The sequence below is a fragment of the Rhizopus delemar genome, genomic scaffold, assembly GCF_000149305.1.
Source record: "Rhizopus delemar RA 99-880 supercont3.1 genomic scaffold, whole genome shotgun sequence".
In the NCBI taxonomy this organism is placed as follows: domain Eukaryota; kingdom Fungi; phylum Mucoromycota; class Mucoromycetes; order Mucorales; family Rhizopodaceae; genus Rhizopus; species Rhizopus delemar.
This window is the reverse complement of record NW_027137827.1, coordinates 5,151,902-5,171,459: the sequence shown is the minus strand read 5'-3', so window position 1 is coordinate 5,171,459 and position 19,558 is coordinate 5,151,902. Positions and strand designations below refer to the sequence as shown.

Below are 19,558 nucleotides of genomic sequence, written 5' to 3'. Positions count from 1 at the left end.
GAAAAATGAATCAGAGTTTGAGAGAGGATTCTCAAAGCTTTTAAAAGACTCAGCAAGGATTAGAGAATCTGAATTTACAATTTATGAATACCGATCGAAATTTACAAACTGTTCATTCACTCGAAAAGCGAGTTTACGAATGAACGCATTTATAACATAAAGTTCACAAGATAATAGATCGTAGTGTTGATTTCCTTGTGAGTGCTAATCGAGTATTCTAAAAATTAACTGAAAAGAGGTTTGCTTAATTATCACGTGATTTTAAACTGCGTCATCATCATCGAGACGAGTTTGCCCGAAATAGAAAGAATAAAAAAGTAACTGGTCTTTAATCCAAGGGTTATTTTTCTTTTCTTCACTTGCAATAACACCCCCTCTCAGAAACCATGTCTCTTCGTCTTTTAGCAGCACCTGGTCTTCGTACCACAACTCGTCTTTTAGCTCGCCAACAACCCATGGGCCTTGTCAAGATTCATTCTTGTAAATTGGAGATTATGTACCTTTTTCTAATACTAAAATGCGTCTTTTATAGCTGTTGCTCAATCTCATACAGCTGCTGCTTCAGCTGCTACCCACAAGCCTGACCGTGTTCATGGCTCTTACCACTGGAACATTGAACGTGCTGCTTCCGTTGCTTTAGTTCCTTTAGTTGCCACCCAACTTACTTATGGCGCTTCACCTATCACTGATACTCTCTTGGGTGTTGTTCTTCCTCTTCACCTTCACATCGGTAAGGAACAATCTGATGAACTTGACGTTAAAATGAATGACACTTTATAAATATAGGTTTCGATGCCTGCATTACTGGTAAAAAAATGAATGCTGTAAATTGCGGGGTATAGACCCCTATTCACGCTTTTTATAGATTATTTCAATGCCCGTAAGAGTGTTTTCTTAAACAAATTGATGACAGGCACCTTGTGGTTGAGTACCACTGGTGTGCTCGTTGGCTGCTATCAATTCAATACAAACGACATTGGACTTACTGAATTCATTAGCAAAATTTGGGCTGCTTAAATAAAAAGTTTTTTTTTAAGAAAAATCTATTTCACTTATTCTATTTTAACGATCAACAGGAAATTTGTGAATCATAAAAAAGAGTATGTGAAGCATCCTATAATTCTTTTGCAACGAATCTATCAGCAATATGTACAATGAATTCATTTTTTTTTTTTTCATCTTCTCAGGCACTCAACTGTTCAGCAGAGCGATCGTTGTTTGTCCAAAAATTATTCACCTACTTTTCTGACTTGATTTTTTTTTATTGAAAAGGAAAGATGCATCCCTTAATGACATCTCAAGATTTTACATGGATAGCCATCTTATTCATGTACAATGCGAGTGATCAAATCGGAAGTAGAAATACTTTATGTAAGCTGATAGGCAAGTATAGACAATTTGTATTGGCAAAAAACATTTGTATTCTTTAATTCTGTAGATCAGTAAAATCTCTGCTTCGTGAATTATATAAGCCATTTGATATTGTTTAAGGTGCTCTTAAGCCTCTATCCAAGATACATCAAGGACTGCCCGAGTTAACTATTTATAATGCACATCAGATCCATAATTTTCTTACTTATTCAATACTGTTTTATCTTTATATTCGTGCATTAATAACTATTGATATAAAGGGGGGGGGATGTTTACATGATTTCAAACATTTACCGCTAGCCATCAAAGAAACATTATGGGCGATTTCCTTGTAGCATATCCCAGTGTTTTTGCACATTTGAGAAATACATTATATTATAATAAATATGTAAGGTCTATTTCCTGTTAGTAAGCTTAAACCAATCACAATGATTTTTTCTTACTCAACTTGCGTGTCTGCTTGATTTCGAAACCAAAACTAGACGTGATTAAGCCATTGAAAAGTAAATACAAATCTTTCGTCAAACTTCAAATAGTTTTATAGGTATTTTTTACTGTTTTTACACTTCCCATTTCACTATGTTTCGAATAACCAGCTCATTTTCATTTTTTAAAAAAGTTAAAAAAATAATTTCTGTATCTACTCTTTACAGAACCGTAATATTATTTGAGCCTAGAGCTTATAATTAAAAAAAGGATACAAGGTTAACATACTTTTAAACAAAACACATTTTTTAATTCCCACTGAAAAATGTTCCAAATCATATTTCATCTTCTTACTTTCTCTTGTAAACCAACATCAGGATAGTTACAACTCTATCGATATACTGACCATTTCTTGCTCGATCCTTTTGCAGCCAATAAACCTCTTTCTCTTTCTCTCTTCTTTTTTTTCTTTTCATTCTTGCTTACAAAACATATTTTTCGAATGACCATCAAGGTGAATGCATGCTAAGATGATCATTAGACAATTTTCAATATACGAATAGGAGAGTACCTTTAGAAGCATGAAAGGAGCAGCAAGGGAGCTCGTGGAAAGCTTTTAAATTCACAGAGGAAAAAGGAAACACACAGGAGTCATCTACACACTATTCATCCATCAACTCCTTCCAAGCAAAAAGAAGGGTAGACTTGAGCTGAAGCGCGTCGATCTTGGGTAGCTTGCTGAATTGATTCGTGATCGACGCGCTCATCTCCAGGTTCTCGGGGCTTAAAAAGTCCACAGCGCACTTGATCGCACCGCGACAGTTTCTTACTTGGTGGGGACATCCGGCCGGGATAAAGACGGCGTCACCCGGATGTTGATGAATGACCCATGGCCGGATGCCAGTGTCTGCCGCGAGCGCCACCAGTTGCTCCTCTTCCAAAAAGAGCGATTGGCTGTGGATGGGATGCCACTTTTTCAAAAACGCCTTGTGTTTTTTCCACAGCCAATCACTCAGCTCCACCAGTCTTTCGGATGGGAAGACGTGCCAGATGGCAGCTGGAGCAGGAGGGCCTTCAGCCGGTGGCACTGTCACATGGCTGGCATAGTGCAGGATGTTGACAGCGTCCGCCATGTCACAGTGCAGGTTTGTCTTGCCCGCCTCGTAAGAGATGAACATCTTGGGGCCAAGATCAGGCGGCAGGCATTCCTTTGGGAGGCGGTTGGCCAAGTTGAAGTAGCCTCCTGCCGATGCGTACTCTGGCATGGGAACGGTTGCCATGAAGTCATTGTAAAGTTCCGGAAACTTCATGGCAATGTTTTCGGTAGGTGGCCAGTCCTAAAGAGCCGCATGAGTTTTCACTGTCTCTTCCACATGTCAAACAGCATACTTACTTTGACCTTCAAGATTTGTGAGGCTCCCAATTTCCTGGCATAGCCTTTTCGATTGGCAGGCTCAGAAAAAGCTTTAAAGTACTCTTCAACAGTCGTACTGTGTGCTTTATCGCTCACACAATCAATGACTTCAATCGTTTCTTTACCATAATTCCTTGTAAAGTATTCAGGTGTCCACTCCAAATTGCTTTTCGCAAGCGAGTCTGTCACCACAACTGGCTTCCTCTGAGCCCACTGAGCTTGAAATTCCTTCAAAGTCAAGGAGTGGTATGACTTGGTCATACAAGTTGGCCCTTGATCCATGACAATACGAATTTTCTTTGGGCGAGACCTGTTCGTTTCAGCGCATGTCACTTTATAAAATACAAAATAAGAACAAGATTTTAATTTATATTTTTTTTCTTTTTCCTTTCTTACCATCCAAAACTCCGTTGACAGGTTTAGGGCTAGTGGGTTCTTTGAGAATACCAGAAGATTTGATAGTCACCTTCAATAGAGCTGGAAGAGTAGGATGGGCATCAACACGATCTTCAGAGACGCAAGGGACATCAGAAGACACAGCATTCGCCTTCACTAAAGCAGGCTGAGCAAGCAGAGACTGTTTGATGATGGGCCTTTCCTCTGTCGAACGAGGATTTTTGAAAAGGCGCACGATGATTTCCTTATTTGACTTTTTGGAATATTTTTTGTAAAGCAAAAAGTGATCTGGCGAATGGGGAATGGCACGCAAGCAATTTTTCCACTTTTTGTTGCTGAAGCACTTGGGACAAACCTCATAAGAACAGGTGGCGCAGACATAGTGAAGATTGAAAATGCTCGTGAGGCATTTGTCGCAGGCATGGCTGTAACCTTCAATAAACTGGCGACGAATGGGTGACATCTTTGTGTCTTTGACGGCTTCAAGTTCTTGTACAATGATCTCTTTCAAAAGAGGCTTGAGGTACTTGATAATGTACTTTTTGGATTCCTTGGTAGTGGTCTGTGGCTTGAACGAGGTGTGCGTCTTTGCTTGCAGAGGATCTTTGCCAGTGGCAGAAGGAAAGTAAGGGCCAAAAGTCAATGAGCTATCTTTTTCAACTTTAAAAGCGCGTAGATCAATAAAACAGCAAGGACCAGAACGGCGAGTGCAGTTTCCACACAAGGAAGGTCGGTTTGGATAATTATAATTGCGGCAAGGCGTAAGCTGAAGTTGAAGCTTGATTCGTTTTTGTTCATGTAAACGCTCTTCGATCAGATCGCGCGTCAAGATGGGTTGTTTTCTCTTTTGGGCAGAAGTCATGAAGAAACTTTATAGAATAAGGGTAACAATAAAACTTTAAATAGGTCAGGTATAAATAAAGGGCAGTAATAAATAAAGAAAAAGAAGTCTTCTTTTTTGGATTCAGTAAAAGCTTAAACCTAATCCAGCTTCAGTCAGTCACAAACAGCCAATGATGGAGTTTAGGTTACAAAAGCCATGATTCTACACATCCAAACAAGATAAAATAAACAATTGATAAGTTAGTTTTTTATTGTATTCTAATTTTTGATTGGATGAAAGCTACAGGTAACTATCAAGATTCACCTTCTTTACTGTTACAAAAGACCCTTTATCCATTCGAGTTTATTTCTATTTTTATCCTACTTGCACCAATTTTTACTTTATGAATACAATCAACGTAGGGAATAACACAAGGCCATTGTAGTGACGTGATGTTCTTTTATTGTTGTCCGAATCTGGTCAATAAATTATATATTAAAAAAAAAAGGTCTTTCTGGATCGAGGATCTTTATTCTGTTGTTCGTGTAAAACAATAGGATGATGGAGCCATTGAATAAATCAAGGTCTTGCTGATCAGATGGCTTGTGAAGAATGAAAGAGAAAGAACCTTTTATTATTTAGAGCAACTGTAGATCATGAAGCACATAGAAGCATTAGATGGCATATTGTTTGATACAAGCTGTAATTTTATTTTCACGTAAACTATTCAGGACACTAGTATATACACTGATTTCGCTCTATTCCTCTCGTCGATATCCAGAGTACAAGATTTAGAGAGATTGTGAGAAGGCATTGGAAAAGGGGGTTGTAGGATTACGGGAAGGTTGTCTTTGATCGAGGTGATTGATGGTAGGTGGATAGGTTGTATAAGATTTTTTTGTAGAGTGCACACAGTTACTCTCCTTCACTCGATGATCTATAAAAGAGTGACATGAGCAGAGATCAAATCATGATATCAATCACACAAGATTTTCACAAGGTTCATACCTGGAAGATAAAGAGCAGGCAATATAAAGAGTACACATTCGTCGCCTAAAAACGATCAAAAAGCATCATTCTTATTTTTATTTTAAAAACTCGCTTTTCTTGCCAGGTCTGGAGCCGTAGCTTATGGCCGATGAAAAGAAGAGACATAAAAAACAGATAATGAAAGAGTCCACTGTGTTTATTTTATTGGCTAAAGAAAGAGTCCATCAGACACAAGCAGCATTCTTTTTATATAAACTGAGAATTGAACGATGAGGGCGGAGGAGGTTAGATGACTAGGGTTTTTTGATTTCTTTAGATGATTTTGTTTTTATAAAAAGCATGTGTGTTTTGTCAAAGATTTTGTGAGGTATAAAAAGAAGATTGGCAAATAAAAATAGGTTAAAAAAGAAGGTTGGAAGCTTGCTTTTATGAATTGTTGAGGTAACGGGGAGAATGAGACATCCTTGACCGTTAGACTTCAGGAGACGGTAAAGGAAGCTGTGTGATTTACGTCAGAACGAAATGGCTTTAAAATAGTTAACAATTAAATAAAAGGGGAAAGGGGGGTTGTTACTATTTGATAAAATGAAGAAGCTATTTAATGTTTATTAGTTTTTTTTATTATTTGCTTATTTTAAAAATAAATAATAATTTCTTATTTGTGAAAAATAAATGCATTTCATTAAAAATAAAAGAATTCTGCATGAAAGAAGAAGAGAATCTTTTTTTTAAAAAAAAGGATCACAGCTCATATATCGGAAATTGTTTATATGTTCTATTCAGGATATCTTCAGATAGGCTTTCTTTTACTTTTTCATTTTGATGTTCTTCTGTCATCAAATCATAATGTATGTTTTCTAGAATATCAAGAAGAGTACCCAGACTGCTGTTGTTGTTGTTTTTTAAAATGTCTTGATGACAATGTCTTGTCTTTAACCAGTTTTCGATAGATTCCAAATCGATTGGAAAGGTTGCGTCACGAATGAGTTGAGCAGTAGTGAATCCGATCAGACATCGAGCAACAGAGTCTTGATTGATTACATTTTGATATTGTTTAATCAATCGACTGAGACTACATATACTTTCAATGTAATTATCTTTGGATGTGTAAACATAGGGCATTTAAAAAAAGAAGAGATGGACGTGTGAAAAAGAGAGAGAGAGAAAAGAGAGAGAGAGAGGAAGGGGAGGTTTGACGAATGTAATATATAGTTGAGCATTATTGTTTTGAAAAATGACTGATGACATATATAACATTAGTCTCCTATTTTTAAAAAAAGAAAAGGGCCTATCTTACATCAAGATAGCCTGTATAACTTGAAACTTATATGCTTCATGTTTAAAAGCAGTCTTAACATAAAGTATTATGCTCAACAGAGATCATTTATGCTTATTATTTCGATGAATGCATTTATGAAAAAAAAATAAAAAAAAAAAAAAAAATGCAGTGCATAAAATGGATTTCTTTCTTTTTGTATTTATTTGTGCAAAAAAAGATATTAAAGAATTTGATATTATAAAACACAACATTACACAATCCGATGATGATTGAAATTGTTGGATTGATTGTTGCATATTTTTTGAGTCTACATCAATAAACGTAAAGATAGTTTTCTTTATTAAAAAAAGGATAAAATTGATTCTTGCATCTTTTTAATAAGACTTATTTATAGTCTTACATTGAAACATGCTTCATCTTACCCTATCCTTGCATAGCCTGTTATAGATTCCTTTTTCAAATTTGACCTGAGCACAAGGTACCTACACATCTCATATGCCCTTTTTTTTTTTTTTTTTTTTTTTCAAATCAATTTTATTAATTTGGTCATTTTTAGTAGTGACTTTTAAGAATAAACGCGAACGGTTTCTTGCTTGTTTGTTTTTTAAAGATGAAATGAGAAGTAGATGCCATTCGTAATTTATTAAATTAGCTTTAGCAATCACAGTTGCCATTAATTTAATTTGAAAAGAGCCCTTTTGTAAGTTTACAAGAGGCCAATCAATAGCTTTCAAACAAAGTCTGTCCTTTTTTTTTTTTTTTTTTTTTTTCTCAAATGGTTGAGTGTGTTTATTGTATGAATTTAGTCACTGCACTTTTCTTACGTGACCTTTTGGGTCTCTTTACATTTTCAACCCTTTCATCATTTGTAAACTAAGCTAGTGTTCATTCTGTTGAACAAAGTGCCAAGTTTTCTTTTTTTTTTTTTTTTTTTTTTTTTTTAATTTCCATAAAAAAGCAAGATTTTAATCTTTGCTTATTTCGACTTTTTTATTGTCTCAACAGCACTTCTTTTGCAGCTTTTGTTTCAGAAATTTACGTTACTCTTCAATATTTGCATCACAAACACGACTGATTATATAATCTTGGTTTCTTACCCTTTCAACTCAAAGTTGCATTACCTTCTCTTTCACTAAAGAGAATATTACTTACTTTAGGGCTCAACTATTTTAGAAGCCAATTTAAAAAAGTTGGCTGAATACTAAATTCACTTTAGGAGCACACAAATGGAAATAGGAAACGCTTTTGTTTTTTTTTTTTTTTTTTTTTTTTGTTTTTATTGAGTAGAATATTCTTTAATATGTCAAGTTATTATTTATAATAAAGTAAGCTTCTATCTACCACATACTTACAGATGAGATATAGAAACATGAGCCAATCAAAATAAAAGAAAAAAGTTTGGGGGGCTGTCTCTCTCTCTCTCTCTCTCTCTTTTTCTTTCTTTCTTTTTGCAGGATGCGGACTCTATTTTCTTTTTTGTTTATTTCGATTTTAATCTCTTTTCTCTCTTTCTCTCACTTTTTTTTTTGTTTTTCTTTTCTTTTTGTTTTTGTTTGAGCCTAGTTTATATATAAAATGACAGAAGATTGGAAAAGAGAATTTTATAAAAATGGGTATCCAAGGGAAGTGATTGTTATAGAGGATTCACCTACTCCATCTCCATTGAATTATGCAACAACTGAATCTACTATTTCTTCGTCCCCTTACAATCGTAAACGATATGCTGACCATCAACAACAACCTTTAAATACCAAAAGATCAAAATGGAATGATACAGCATCCAACAGTAATGATACTTTTTTTTTCATAGAATATAAATATAGACTGAAACCTTTTTTTATTAGATGAATTACTTGCCTATCACGTATTACCTAATCCAGCCTATACACTTCCAATACCACCTCCTCTATTACTTCAACAACAACAACAAATGATGCCACCTGTTTATGATGATAAAGATGGTCATTATATCATCCGAATCAATGAATCATTAACACCACAATGTAATCCTCATATAAATTATTATAATAAGCACGATGTCTTATCTTTCTTAATAGATAAAATCATGAGAATATTAGGACAAGGCACATTTGGTAGAGTAGTCGAATGCTATGATCGAGTGAGAAGAAAGTTTTGTGCGATCAAGATTATAAGAGCCATACCAAAGTACAGGGATGCAAGTAAAATTGAGATTAGAGTATTAAATACACTCAAGAAACATGATCCACTCAATCTCAAGTAAGTATCAAAGCTATTTATGATCATCATCGTGTTAATTATTATAAAATTATAGCAAATGTATACATTTAGTAGAATGGTTTGATTATAGAAATCATGTTTGTATGGTGTTTGAATTACTAGGTCAATCTGTCTTTGATTTTCTTAAAGCCAGTCAATTTAAACCATTACCAAGTTACTATATTCAGCTCTTGGCAAAACAACTGTTGACAAGTGTCGCATGTAAGTGATATCCTATCTTTGTCTATTGGCATTTCATTATTAACCCATATCAGTTCTACATGAGCTTAAACTTATTCATACAGATTTAAAGCCAGAGAATATCTTACTCGTCAACCGAGACAGCCACTCTGACATTCGATTGATCGATTTTGGCTCTGCAACATTTGAACAAGATTATCACTCAGCTATTGTCTCAACACGTCATTATCGTGCACCAGAGATCATCATGGGCTTAGGCTGGTCCTATCCTTGTGATATTTGGTCTATTGGCTGCATCTTGGTTGAATTCTTTACGGGTGAAGCCTTGTTTCAAACGCACGATAACATAGAGCATTTAGCCATGATGGAATCTGTCTTGGGACCTATTCCTACACACATGATTCATAATGCAAGCAAAGAAGCTAAAAACTGGTTTATTAATAACAAGTTAAAGTATCCTCCTTCATCAACAAGACAAAGTAGACGATTATTGGTGAATGGTTTAAAACCTTTGGATGTAAGACATAAAGGATCAATCGATCATAATCAACGCTTACCTTGTTTTATATAGCAAATTGTGCCTCCTATCACAACATATAATATGCATCTGAATGACTTGTTGAAAAAGATTTTGGTTTATGAGCCTTCTGCTCGTATATCTGCTAGAGAAGCTCTAAGACATCCTTTCTTTCATTTTCCTTGTTAATAATAACTTTTGTATGTAATCTCTTCTTTCCTTCATCCTCATATTCTATAGTTCTCATTGATTATCTCTTAATAAATAAATGCATTATACACTTCTATTCTTTGTAGTAATTCATGTGAATTGTAAAATTTTGTTTGATGGAGCTCTGTTGAACATACTATCATGGTTCAGTGCAAGTTGACATTCAATAAAAAGAAAAAAAGAATTCTTTGCCTAAAAAAACAAGCATGATGCTGGTTTATTCCACAAGGTGATTAAAAGCAAAAGAGAGAGAGAAAGAGAAAAATTGGACTGTTCTAAAGGAATCACAAGAAGATCAAACATCCTATCCTTCCTTTTCCTTTTTATAACAGAAAGGGTTCTATCTGAAATCATGTTCTTAAATTTACGTGATCAGGACACCTCCACTCGACGTCCAAAAAAAAAAAAAAAAAAAAAAAAAAAAACTTTATTCCTCTTCCTCTTCCTCTTCTTGACTTTTTAGATTTATGTTTCTTTTGTTTTCCCCAACAAAAGCGACTAATGCCCTTGTAATTTTCTCATGGTTTTTTTTTTCATCTTATTTCTACATGGCATGACATGATATAAACCAAGTTCCATAATGTGATGCAGTTTTTTTTTTTTTTTTTTTTTTTTTTTTTTCTTCTTCTTCTTCAGAGCGCCTTATGAATTGTACATTGTTTTCCCCATCAAGGGCTTCTAGCTCTATCGTGCTCTTTACTATTTCATATCTGTACTTTTGCTTTGAATCAGAATATGCTTTAAGGAGTGTATTAAAAAAAGCATTTGTCTTGACTGGTGCTTATTTTTTTTTTCGATAGTAATAGTGTTTTGAGCATGTTGTTAGAATGAATTTACATTGTTAGTAAAAGAGAATGCTGCTTGCATAGACTTTTAAAAGACGCTAAAACATGATCAACATCACTTTTTTCCATCACAGAAGGGGGTTGGTTGGTTGGTGGACATCAAATGATCATGAATGAAACGATTACTGTGAATGGTCGATGGGTTTCAAGAGTGCTGTTTTAAGAGGTGATAAAGTCATCTGTGAGATGAAATGTGTAGGATAAGTGCTTGTGTTGTGATGATCTTGTATAAAGTATCAGAGTCAGGCATCGTAAAGAAAAGTAGAATATTTTTTAAAGCAGGTTCAAGGAAAGGAGTGTCATGATCATCATCTAAAGCACCCTTAAATCCGCTGATTGCTTCGAATTCGAAATACCCTGTCTAGATGGACAGCATAGCATAGGGGTGGCCGTGCATAAATTTAAGCATAAGATGAATGAATGACTCTATGTATTTTACGATATATTATTTTATCATGTCTTGAAACCCAACACTACTGAAAAAGAACTGCATTCTTTGGCCAGTTTTTCGTTACTGGCAAATGAATTTTTATGAACACAATAGACTAGGTCCTGGTTTATGGTCTTGGTAGTGACAACCGGCACACCTAACGATTCTGCTTCCACCTGATTAAACTCTGTTTTTTTGTATTTATAATAGTTGCTGAAACTACTCTTCATCCTTTTGGTTCTCTCCTTCAAGTTTTCTGAGATGCTTGATCTACTGCAGCTTTCCTATTGCAATAAAGTGAATAAAGACAGGGTAAATAAAAGCGGCATTAGCGCATTTGATGGCTGAGCTTAATTTATAGTATTCAAACCCTATGCAATCAGAGTGCATTCAGAATGGATTGTTTGACTCTGCCTTTAATCGAGTATCCTGGTTCTCGGTGGGAGCGCGAATAACAAAGCTCTTGCCTACAAGGGCTCTACCGATTTCTATAAAGATTCCCACAGACACGATTTTACTGTCCGGTCGGTTAAATGTTGTGGATTTTAAATTTGTTGCGCATTGGATAACATAGGCCAACAGAGCACTGTTCCAAAAAGAGCTGGTTAACCCAATATGTGCCAATGTTTTTAGATAGAACGCAGAAACGTGTTCTTCAAAAGTAATCATCTTGGGTAAATATAACACTTTCTGGCAATTTTCCCATAGCAACTTATGAACGCAAGCTAAAGTTGTCTTTCTGTTCCAATCGGGAATCAAATCAAGGGTTAATTTGGAGATTGTCATGTTTTGACATGCCAATAAGATACAGCCTTCTTGCTCTGGATTGGATCTTTACAAATGAGTCTGAATAAAAATATAACCTAATAATTAGTAACTATCCTAAATACCATTTTTCAGCTTATATCTAGACAATTTATAGTTGACAGTACTTTATAGAGTCAAAGCATATTGGCCTTAACTGTCTTTTGCCATCTAATCTCAGGCCCTATTTAAACGAATACAAATAGCCTTGAAATCTTTCTTTACTAAAGATATTCGATTTTAATACTGTTGTTCGGCCTCATTCATTCTTCTTTTTTCTATTTAAGACACTTCAAGGATGTCAAGATGTAATGCGCTAGAACGCAAAAAAAAAGATTAGGTTGAGGTTGATTATTATATAGCACTTAAATTCTACTCTAAAGATCCCCTCATAGTATCAATTTACAGCTATTAGAGAATAGGGGAAGACAGAAAGAGTATCGTGATCAGCCAAAGTCAGTTGATGTAAACAGTTCCTTTGCTATACCTTCAAAACTGCCTATACACTCACTACTAACGATACAGCTGCAGATAAACAAACAAAAGTAAATTGTAGATATTGTTAATAAAAAGGTTTTCTTGGTTTCATAACAAGCTATGGTTCACAGTCAACCACGGGAAGGTGAAGGCTTATTTAACTCCAAAAAAAAAAAAAAAAAAAAAAAAAAAAAAAAAAAAAAAAAGTGAAAAGACACTCATTGTCAGGCCAGAGACCTTCCGTACACAGCTTATTTTGTCCAAATTCCTATCGTGCAAACCAAAGCGGCTCTCCACTGCGAATAACAAAACATTCAGATTAAAACAGCTGTCCAAGCAGCGCCACGAGAGATGAACTAAAAAAAAGGGGGGGGGAGAATAAAGGGATAAAAGGATAAATACCTCCTATATTAAATCTCCAAAAATGCTTAAATGCTGCACGACTTTTGGGGAAACACTTTTTCGTCTGCGAGAAAAGGTGTCTTTCTAAAATTTAAGAGGAGGATGGTGATGTGAATGCAGTGGACAAAGAAAACTTGAATGATTCAGATGATGACCCAAAAGGCTTTATTGACTAGGTTCAAAGCCGCGTTACTGGCCATAGAAATAAAGAAACGTCCCTTTTGACGCAAACACACCGTCATCTCGTAATGAGCGTTCAAATTTTAATGTGCACGCATAGAATTGCTGCTTTCGTCATGCATCATTATATCAAATTGCTGAATACATTTGCATTTTTAAAAACTTTCCAGCCACCCTCTTAACCCCCCCCCCTTTACTTGACCCACATCCGCACGTACATTTCGTTCTATAGGAAAGATTTGAGATTGGTGCTGTTTTACCTGCTCGTGACCCAGTGGCAGTGGGTGGTTTCAGTGAAGTCCCTTTAAAAACTTGCAAATTAGTCTAATACCATTACAAAGCACATTTCTGGGATCAATGTTTTTAAGTATAATGATAGGAGCATCAACCCTGAGATGCCACGTGTGCGATGGAAGATTTCCCATGTTATTGGTGCTAAGGAATTGCAGAGGAAGCGTTAACACTTTGACTTTATCCATAGCACTATTGATGCTTAGATATTATGGAATAGACATGTTAATATCTTGATTAATAAAATTAACAGCAAATCCAACAATCAGTGGGTCCCTTGAACGTCTTTATGGAGTCAGGACGAGAGAAAGAAAGAGAGTCAATTCAATACAAACTATGTCTTAGAATATAACAATAGGGTTTAAAGTCAGAGATAATACGGTATAGATTGTGTGTGCTGTTTATCGTACACAGCACAAAATGCTATATATGATATGTAGTCAAATTATTCGTTCAAAGGTCTTTTGAATGATCTCACACGTCATTAAGAAAACTATGAAGGTAAATACGATAGCTGTCACCCTTCTTTTTCAATAAACTTTTTCAGCTAGAAATCATTTATCTCACTGATGTCAATATCGATTGGTGTTAGAATAGCTTTCAAGATGAAGCTGTCAAGCGTTGTATCCTGTGGTATTGAAAAATTATTGTAAATAATGCTTGCAAGTGTTTCGTGATCAGAACCTGGCAATATCATATCATGTGGAATGTGGATATAATCTGAATTAAAGACAGTAGGGAAAACGATATTACCAACTTGTAAAGAATAATCAAAAAAAGATGGTAAGCGAGCCGCCAATTCATGTTTGCATAGGCTTTTGAGCATTCTAAATACGCACATTTTGTGAAATCTTGATGGTTACGCATATTGCCGCACAGAAGTTTTTTTTTAAAGGAACTGTCTAGTAATATTCATTCTTCATCCTTTCCAGTATACAGGTAAAGCTCGTTCATAATTTTTGGGTTGGCCTAGCTGTGGTATATATCTTGATGATAGTCTTGGTACCCTATGTAAGTTTTTGTACGTGAATCTTTTTTTTTTTTTTTTTTTTAAAAAAAAAAAAAAGGTGGCTTTATGTGTGTTTAGGAGGTTAAAAAAAGAATATTCAAGAAGGTGTTCCATTTAAGCTTCTGTAAGCCACTCATTCTTTCATTTGATTATACCACCCTATCGTTCACACAAATCAACAGGCAGCCCACCTGTAGAGGGGTAGATGCCTGAGTACAATCATCACTCATGGACTTTTTCTTATCCTGTACAATACTCAGAGCCTCAGCCATATTATAACAACCCATCTATTTATACGGTGCTATCCAAGGTAAGATAGATGCAAATGATGGCAGAAGAATTTGAAGTAAATGAATCATCAGCAAAGTATGAATATCGAGTGTCTGATTTTGCTTATCACCAAAACCCTGCTAGAAATGAAAAAAAAGCAAATCAAATAAAAGTAAACGTCATATTAGAATTAGTTTGTTCTCTTTGTATATGAAAAAGAATCCATTTTAACAAGGAAGGTAAAGAAAAGGGTTTCTTTTTTGATAACCTTACTTTCTCATATAATAAAGTTAAAGAAACGCGCGAATAAAAATCTTTATTTCTGTTGGCCTGATTCTCATGCAAATTTAAAAATCAGCTATTTCTGTTTATTAACAAGACTTTTTTTATATGAAACATCTTTGACAATCATATTATTTGGCGCATTCATAAAATGAGAAGCAAAAATAAAAAAAAAAACTAAAGTCATAATGCTCACTCTTTAAATTGAACTTTAAATATCAATGCCATAAAAAGAAAGATTGTCTGAATAAATGCAATTCTTTGTTGTAAACAAAATGCATAATAAAAAAGAATAGGCTTTTGTTGCACTTAACATGGGAAAAAAAAATAACTTTTTAATAATGTCAAAGTATTTGTACTTGCAAAATAGTCTGAATAATTAAATTAAAAAATATAGTCTTATTCATCTATTTTTTAATTCACACACACACACACATATCTATGCATATTGAATTAATCTTGCCATCAAAACATCAGGAACTCACCATTCTTTTCTTACAGGCACATATTATAAATGAGTGTTTCTATTTCTATATTTAAAAATATAGTGTCATTCGAGATTAATCTTTATAGCAAAATTGGACACTGTTGAAATCTGCAGAAACTGACCATGTTTCATCTCGTTAACGGTGGGTTTATATTTTTTTTATTATTATTTTTTGTTTACAAGAATTGCATGAGAAAACCTAACGAAAATTCATGCAAAAAAAAGGTTTTTTCTTTTTGTGGGAAGCGTGATTAAATCCAAGAAATATAAAAGAACATCCAAACTTTATCTTTTTTTCTTCTTCTCTTTAACAACCACCATGGACTCCCAATTCCCTGAACAAGAAGATTTAAATAATACTGTAGACTCTTATTCTGTTACTATTAATGGTTTCATCTTTTGTACGCGTCATGGCTTAGAAGTATGCTCTAAATGTCCCACAGATAATCGATCAGCGAATAATATGATGGTGGAAGATATGCTTCATGAAAAGCTATCAGAAGAAGAATACTCAACCAAATGGAAAGGTGATGAACGAGAACCTTTTTCAGTTGCCCACAAGTGGACTCGGGTCGCTAAAGGTAAACCGGGCTGCATGGCGCACAAGACGGTGGCGTGTGATGAATGCTTTAATTGGGGTGAGCAACTCTACCGTGGTATTCACGGCGGTCGTAAGCCAAGAGTGTCTCGTATTCAACGCAAGAGCCGTGATAACACTGACAAATTGTCATAATCTCTCTTGTATTGCGGAAAAAAAAAAAGTAAAATAAAAACAGACACGATTTACATGCTCTTTTATTTTTTTGTATTCCTCTTTATCAATAAAAGTGAAGACTTTACTTTTATAGAGCTAAAGGATGATTTGTACTAAGGTAAATGGGCAGCATAGGTCTGCTGTAGAGGTTAAAATGAAAAAAAAAGTGAAGCAAAAAAAAATTATAAATTTCAAGATAAATGATATTGTATGTCCACATAACCCTTATCCTGTGCTTGTTTAAATGAACTGAATTCTTTTTTTCATTTTAATGTTTATTCCTAGAGAAGATATTCAATTGAAGAGTCAGCCAGAAAAAGAAAAAGAATATGTCCCTGTTCCTATAAAGACTATGTTGGTGTAATGATTACCTTTTGCTTTGCATTGTCTTTATGGATTGAGTTTTGTTTAAGCTGTGATGGTTATTATATCCATGTAATTCTCCTTCATGAATTGTAACGTTAACTCTCAATGAGCCCAACTATGTACTATCATATTCTAAATTAAGACTGAGAGTGAATTTACTCAAGGTCATAAGTCATATATGAATAGATCGGATGAATTTCTTTCATTTTCTCAAAAGTCAAGCAAACTTTTCAGAGCCTGTCTAAATAATATTCACAAATCATTCTCACACTCCCAGAAAAAGCCATACATATCTTCTTTTTTTTATTTCGGCACACTTTCTAAAACAAACTCTGCGCTGGATGAATTCAAGACCTACGCAACTTTTTTGGGCATATTGTGTGCGAATTGATCAAAGAGAATCTTTGTGACAGTTGCGCATTAACATGTTGTATATGTTGCATATGGCGTCATTTCGAAACATTGCCATGTCTTTTATTTCTCGACATCAAATCCTTTAGCTCTCAACAACTAATTTTTTGGTCAGAAACTTCCATCCCTGGTTCACTGAGCTGTTCAAAAGGGATGATAAGATCATTAGGTTTCAAGAAGATGGTTTCAGCTGTCATATTAGTTTGTACACAACAATAACACTAAGATCATCTTCCACAGGAATTGTTGATTTGCGGTTACTGTACGCAATTAAGGTAAATAATAAAACTTATCATAGGATGCTACGAAAAGTTATTAATAATTGCAGCTTAAAGATGGTAGAGCAACTAGAAAACCACAGTCTTCTGTATATAGACAAAAGAATCACATTATTTTTCGCATGTTTTTAACTGTTGGGAATAGGTTTGTGTTACTCAACATTCTGCTATAATTTCACAACAATAGGAGTATTGCAAGCACTAGTTTCAGGTAATGGAAATATTGATCAAGTTGAAGGAATTTTGTAATGAATAAAAGTACTTAGTGTCTAGCAAATTTAATGTCTGTATAGTTATAGGTAATGTTCAAAGAACAGAGTACGATCGCAAATGGTTTAGTTAATACTGTTGTAGGCCAGTGTCAAATCATAACGAATATTAAATAACCACAACTGAAGAAGTATTTAAAAGATAACGATTTAAATGTCTACCAACTAAAACTATCGCTGTTAGATTCATTCTTTAAGGTGAACATGAATAATAAATAGTAATGATCTCTACTATCGATCACTTCTGTAAATGAATCATAATGGGTCAGATATCCGGCTAGTCTTTGATTTGACTGAAAACATCTGATATAAATATCATACCTCTCAAAAAACATGAAATGAACCTTCCTTATCAACAAAAGAAAAAACAATAGGAGTTATAATAAACTACGAATTAGAGATGTTCATAGTTAATTTAGCAATCATCTTTCAATCAAGCATGTCAGTTGCTAGATTTATGCTTACAATTACTTATTGACCTGCCAACTGATAAAAGAAAGTAGACTGTATAGCGATTTATTTGTAAGTGAAGATTGTCTTGAATAAATCTTGGCCTCAAAAGTATCCTTTCGATTCACCTCAACTGCTAATTAGAGATAACCTTTTACCAGTCTCTGATCACAACTTTATGGCTCCGTCATTTCAGACGAATAATTGCCTAAAACACAACTGTCCATCAAAGAGACTACAATGACACCTAAAAAATCGCTTATCCCCAAAAGTATTTCCTGTCGAATCCTTGACAATGGAACAGATTGACCCTGATGTAGACACATACCGTACTTTTGAGCCCTTTTAAACGCTCTTCAATTTTCAAGTGACAGCAGGGAATAGAAGATCAAAAAAGCTTTCTATTCATCGCATCAATTATTTCTTTCAATAGAGAATCTGAGCTTTAAGATCGTATGATGACAAGTACTATAGAATACAAATTCAGGCAAGAACAAAGGCAGCGATAGATTACAAAGAGTAGCAGAAATATGCACACATGAACCTTTCTTTTCTTTTATTAGAGACTTAGAGAATATATCCTGTGCAATGTGTACATTTATCTAAGCAATAGCTCGAGAAAACTTTATTTAAAGTTATTACGGTAGATTATGGAAGGTTGGCAGTAATAAGATCATTGCGGGGAATGGCTCGAATTGAGTTTAAATATCAATGGACCCTTTTTTTTCAATTTAGGATTCAGCAGTCAATTGACTAGATAAAGGTCTTTTTCTTACTTTTTTTTTCTTTCCTTTTTTTCTTTCTATTTTCTGACATAGAAGAAAGAGCGAACGAGAGAAATGGTAGTAACAGACAATCATGAAATAATAGAACAAGATGAACTATTAGAACAAGAAAATTCAATAAAATTTGTCAAAATGCTTCGATCTTCTGTTGATTGGGAAGAAGTGATTGCTTATGAACACATGTCCCCTTCAGCGAAAGCACATTCATTAACCGCTACCACTCTAAGAGGTGAAGGTATGATTGGTAGACATCCATTAAAGTTTTATAATAAAGACAAGACGGAATGTATTATGATCAGTCATTTTGGTATTCATTTGTAATAGCAGCACCTTGTTCTGTATATATACCTTATGTACTAACGTGTTTCTTTTGTAGATGTGGACATGACGGTATTATTCATGGTGGATTTGCTGCTACTATCTTGGATGAAATGCTTGCTTATGTGGTAAATATTAGATAAATATAGCGTGTGATAATGAACGGCTAAATGTTTTTTGACTAGACAATTCCTAATTTACCCAATTTCACAGGTTTCACAGCCAACCTGAATGTTGATTACCGTAAACCAATCATTGCGAATCAATGGGTAATTATAAAAGGCAAATTAGAGAAATTAGAAGGTCGTAAAGCTTGGGGAAAAGCATCTATTGAAACATTAGAACATACCCTTTTAACAGAAGCTACTGCTTTATATATCAGTCCTCGTTCAGATGGCCCTGTCACAAAGTTCTGATCAAACGAGTTACACTTTTTAATAAATTTATTGGGCATAAACCAACCAAAAAAAACTTGGTTTATTTCAAAAATAAGGAACAGAGTTAGCCAAGATAGTCATTTCAGTCAAGTTGAGATAAAGAAGTGTTCTATTTACTTTTAAGCATCCACCTAAAAAAAAATAAATT

General features: G+C 34.5%; 8 protein-coding genes across 8 annotated transcripts; 4 read left to right on the top strand and 4 right to left on the bottom strand.

Annotated features, from left to right (window-relative positions):
• Nucleotides 1-386: 386 nt before the first annotated feature.
• Nucleotides 387-1,017, top strand: RO3G_02004 (uncharacterized protein; the record flags this gene model as incomplete). Its single annotated transcript, XM_067656595.1, has 4 exons — nucleotides 387-480; nucleotides 533-730; nucleotides 787-807; nucleotides 866-1,017. The coding sequence occupies 4 exons, from the start codon at nucleotides 387-389 to the stop codon at nucleotides 1,015-1,017; spliced, it is 465 nt and encodes a 154-aa protein (XP_067512696.1).
• A 1,442-nt stretch (nucleotides 1,018-2,459) lies between these two features.
• Nucleotides 2,460-4,469, bottom strand: RO3G_02003 (uncharacterized protein; the record flags this gene model as incomplete). The annotated part of the gene is made up of 3 exons (XM_067656594.1): nucleotides 2,460-3,134; nucleotides 3,191-3,543; nucleotides 3,608-4,469. The coding sequence occupies 3 exons, from the start codon at nucleotides 4,467-4,469 to the stop codon at nucleotides 2,460-2,462; spliced, it is 1,890 nt and encodes a 629-aa protein (XP_067512695.1).
• A 1,717-nt stretch (nucleotides 4,470-6,186) lies between these two features.
• Nucleotides 6,187-6,542, bottom strand: RO3G_02002 (uncharacterized protein; the record flags this gene model as incomplete). Its single annotated transcript, XM_067656593.1, has 2 exons — nucleotides 6,187-6,195; nucleotides 6,231-6,542. 2 exons carry the CDS (start codon nucleotides 6,540-6,542, stop codon nucleotides 6,187-6,189), a joined length of 321 nt encoding a protein of 106 aa, XP_067512694.1.
• Nucleotides 6,543-8,274: 1,732 nt separating this feature from the next.
• On the top strand, nucleotides 8,275-9,844 carry RO3G_02001 (uncharacterized protein; the record flags this gene model as incomplete). Its single annotated transcript, XM_067656592.1, has 5 exons — nucleotides 8,275-8,485; nucleotides 8,544-8,937; nucleotides 9,029-9,159; nucleotides 9,243-9,655; nucleotides 9,710-9,844. The coding sequence occupies 5 exons, from the start codon at nucleotides 8,275-8,277 to the stop codon at nucleotides 9,842-9,844; spliced, it is 1,284 nt and encodes a 427-aa protein (XP_067512693.1).
• A 1,319-nt stretch (nucleotides 9,845-11,163) lies between these two features.
• RO3G_02000 (uncharacterized protein) lies at nucleotides 11,164-11,926 on the bottom strand (the record flags this gene model as incomplete). The annotated part of the gene is made up of 2 exons (XM_067656591.1): nucleotides 11,164-11,327; nucleotides 11,659-11,926. The coding sequence occupies 2 exons, from the start codon at nucleotides 11,924-11,926 to the stop codon at nucleotides 11,164-11,166; spliced, it is 432 nt and encodes a 143-aa protein (XP_067512692.1).
• Nucleotides 11,927-13,086: 1,160 nt separating this feature from the next.
• On the bottom strand, nucleotides 13,087-14,135 carry RO3G_01999 (uncharacterized protein; the record flags this gene model as incomplete). The annotated part of the gene is made up of 6 exons (XM_067656590.1): nucleotides 13,087-13,140; nucleotides 13,201-13,229; nucleotides 13,264-13,305; nucleotides 13,335-13,486; nucleotides 13,705-13,717; nucleotides 13,862-14,135. 6 exons carry the CDS (start codon nucleotides 14,133-14,135, stop codon nucleotides 13,087-13,089), a joined length of 564 nt encoding a protein of 187 aa, XP_067512691.1.
• A 1,526-nt stretch (nucleotides 14,136-15,661) lies between these two features.
• Nucleotides 15,662-16,075, top strand: RO3G_01998 (uncharacterized protein; the record flags this gene model as incomplete). The annotated part of the gene is made up of 1 exon (XM_067656589.1): nucleotides 15,662-16,075. The coding sequence occupies one exon, from the start codon at nucleotides 15,662-15,664 to the stop codon at nucleotides 16,073-16,075; it is 414 nt and encodes a 137-aa protein (XP_067512690.1).
• Nucleotides 16,076-18,709: 2,634 nt separating this feature from the next.
• On the top strand, nucleotides 18,710-19,389 carry RO3G_01997 (uncharacterized protein; the record flags this gene model as incomplete). The annotated part of the gene is made up of 3 exons (XM_067656588.1): nucleotides 18,710-18,972; nucleotides 19,032-19,101; nucleotides 19,159-19,389. The coding sequence occupies 3 exons, from the start codon at nucleotides 18,710-18,712 to the stop codon at nucleotides 19,387-19,389; spliced, it is 564 nt and encodes a 187-aa protein (XP_067512689.1).
• Nucleotides 19,390-19,558: the final 169 nt, after the last annotated feature.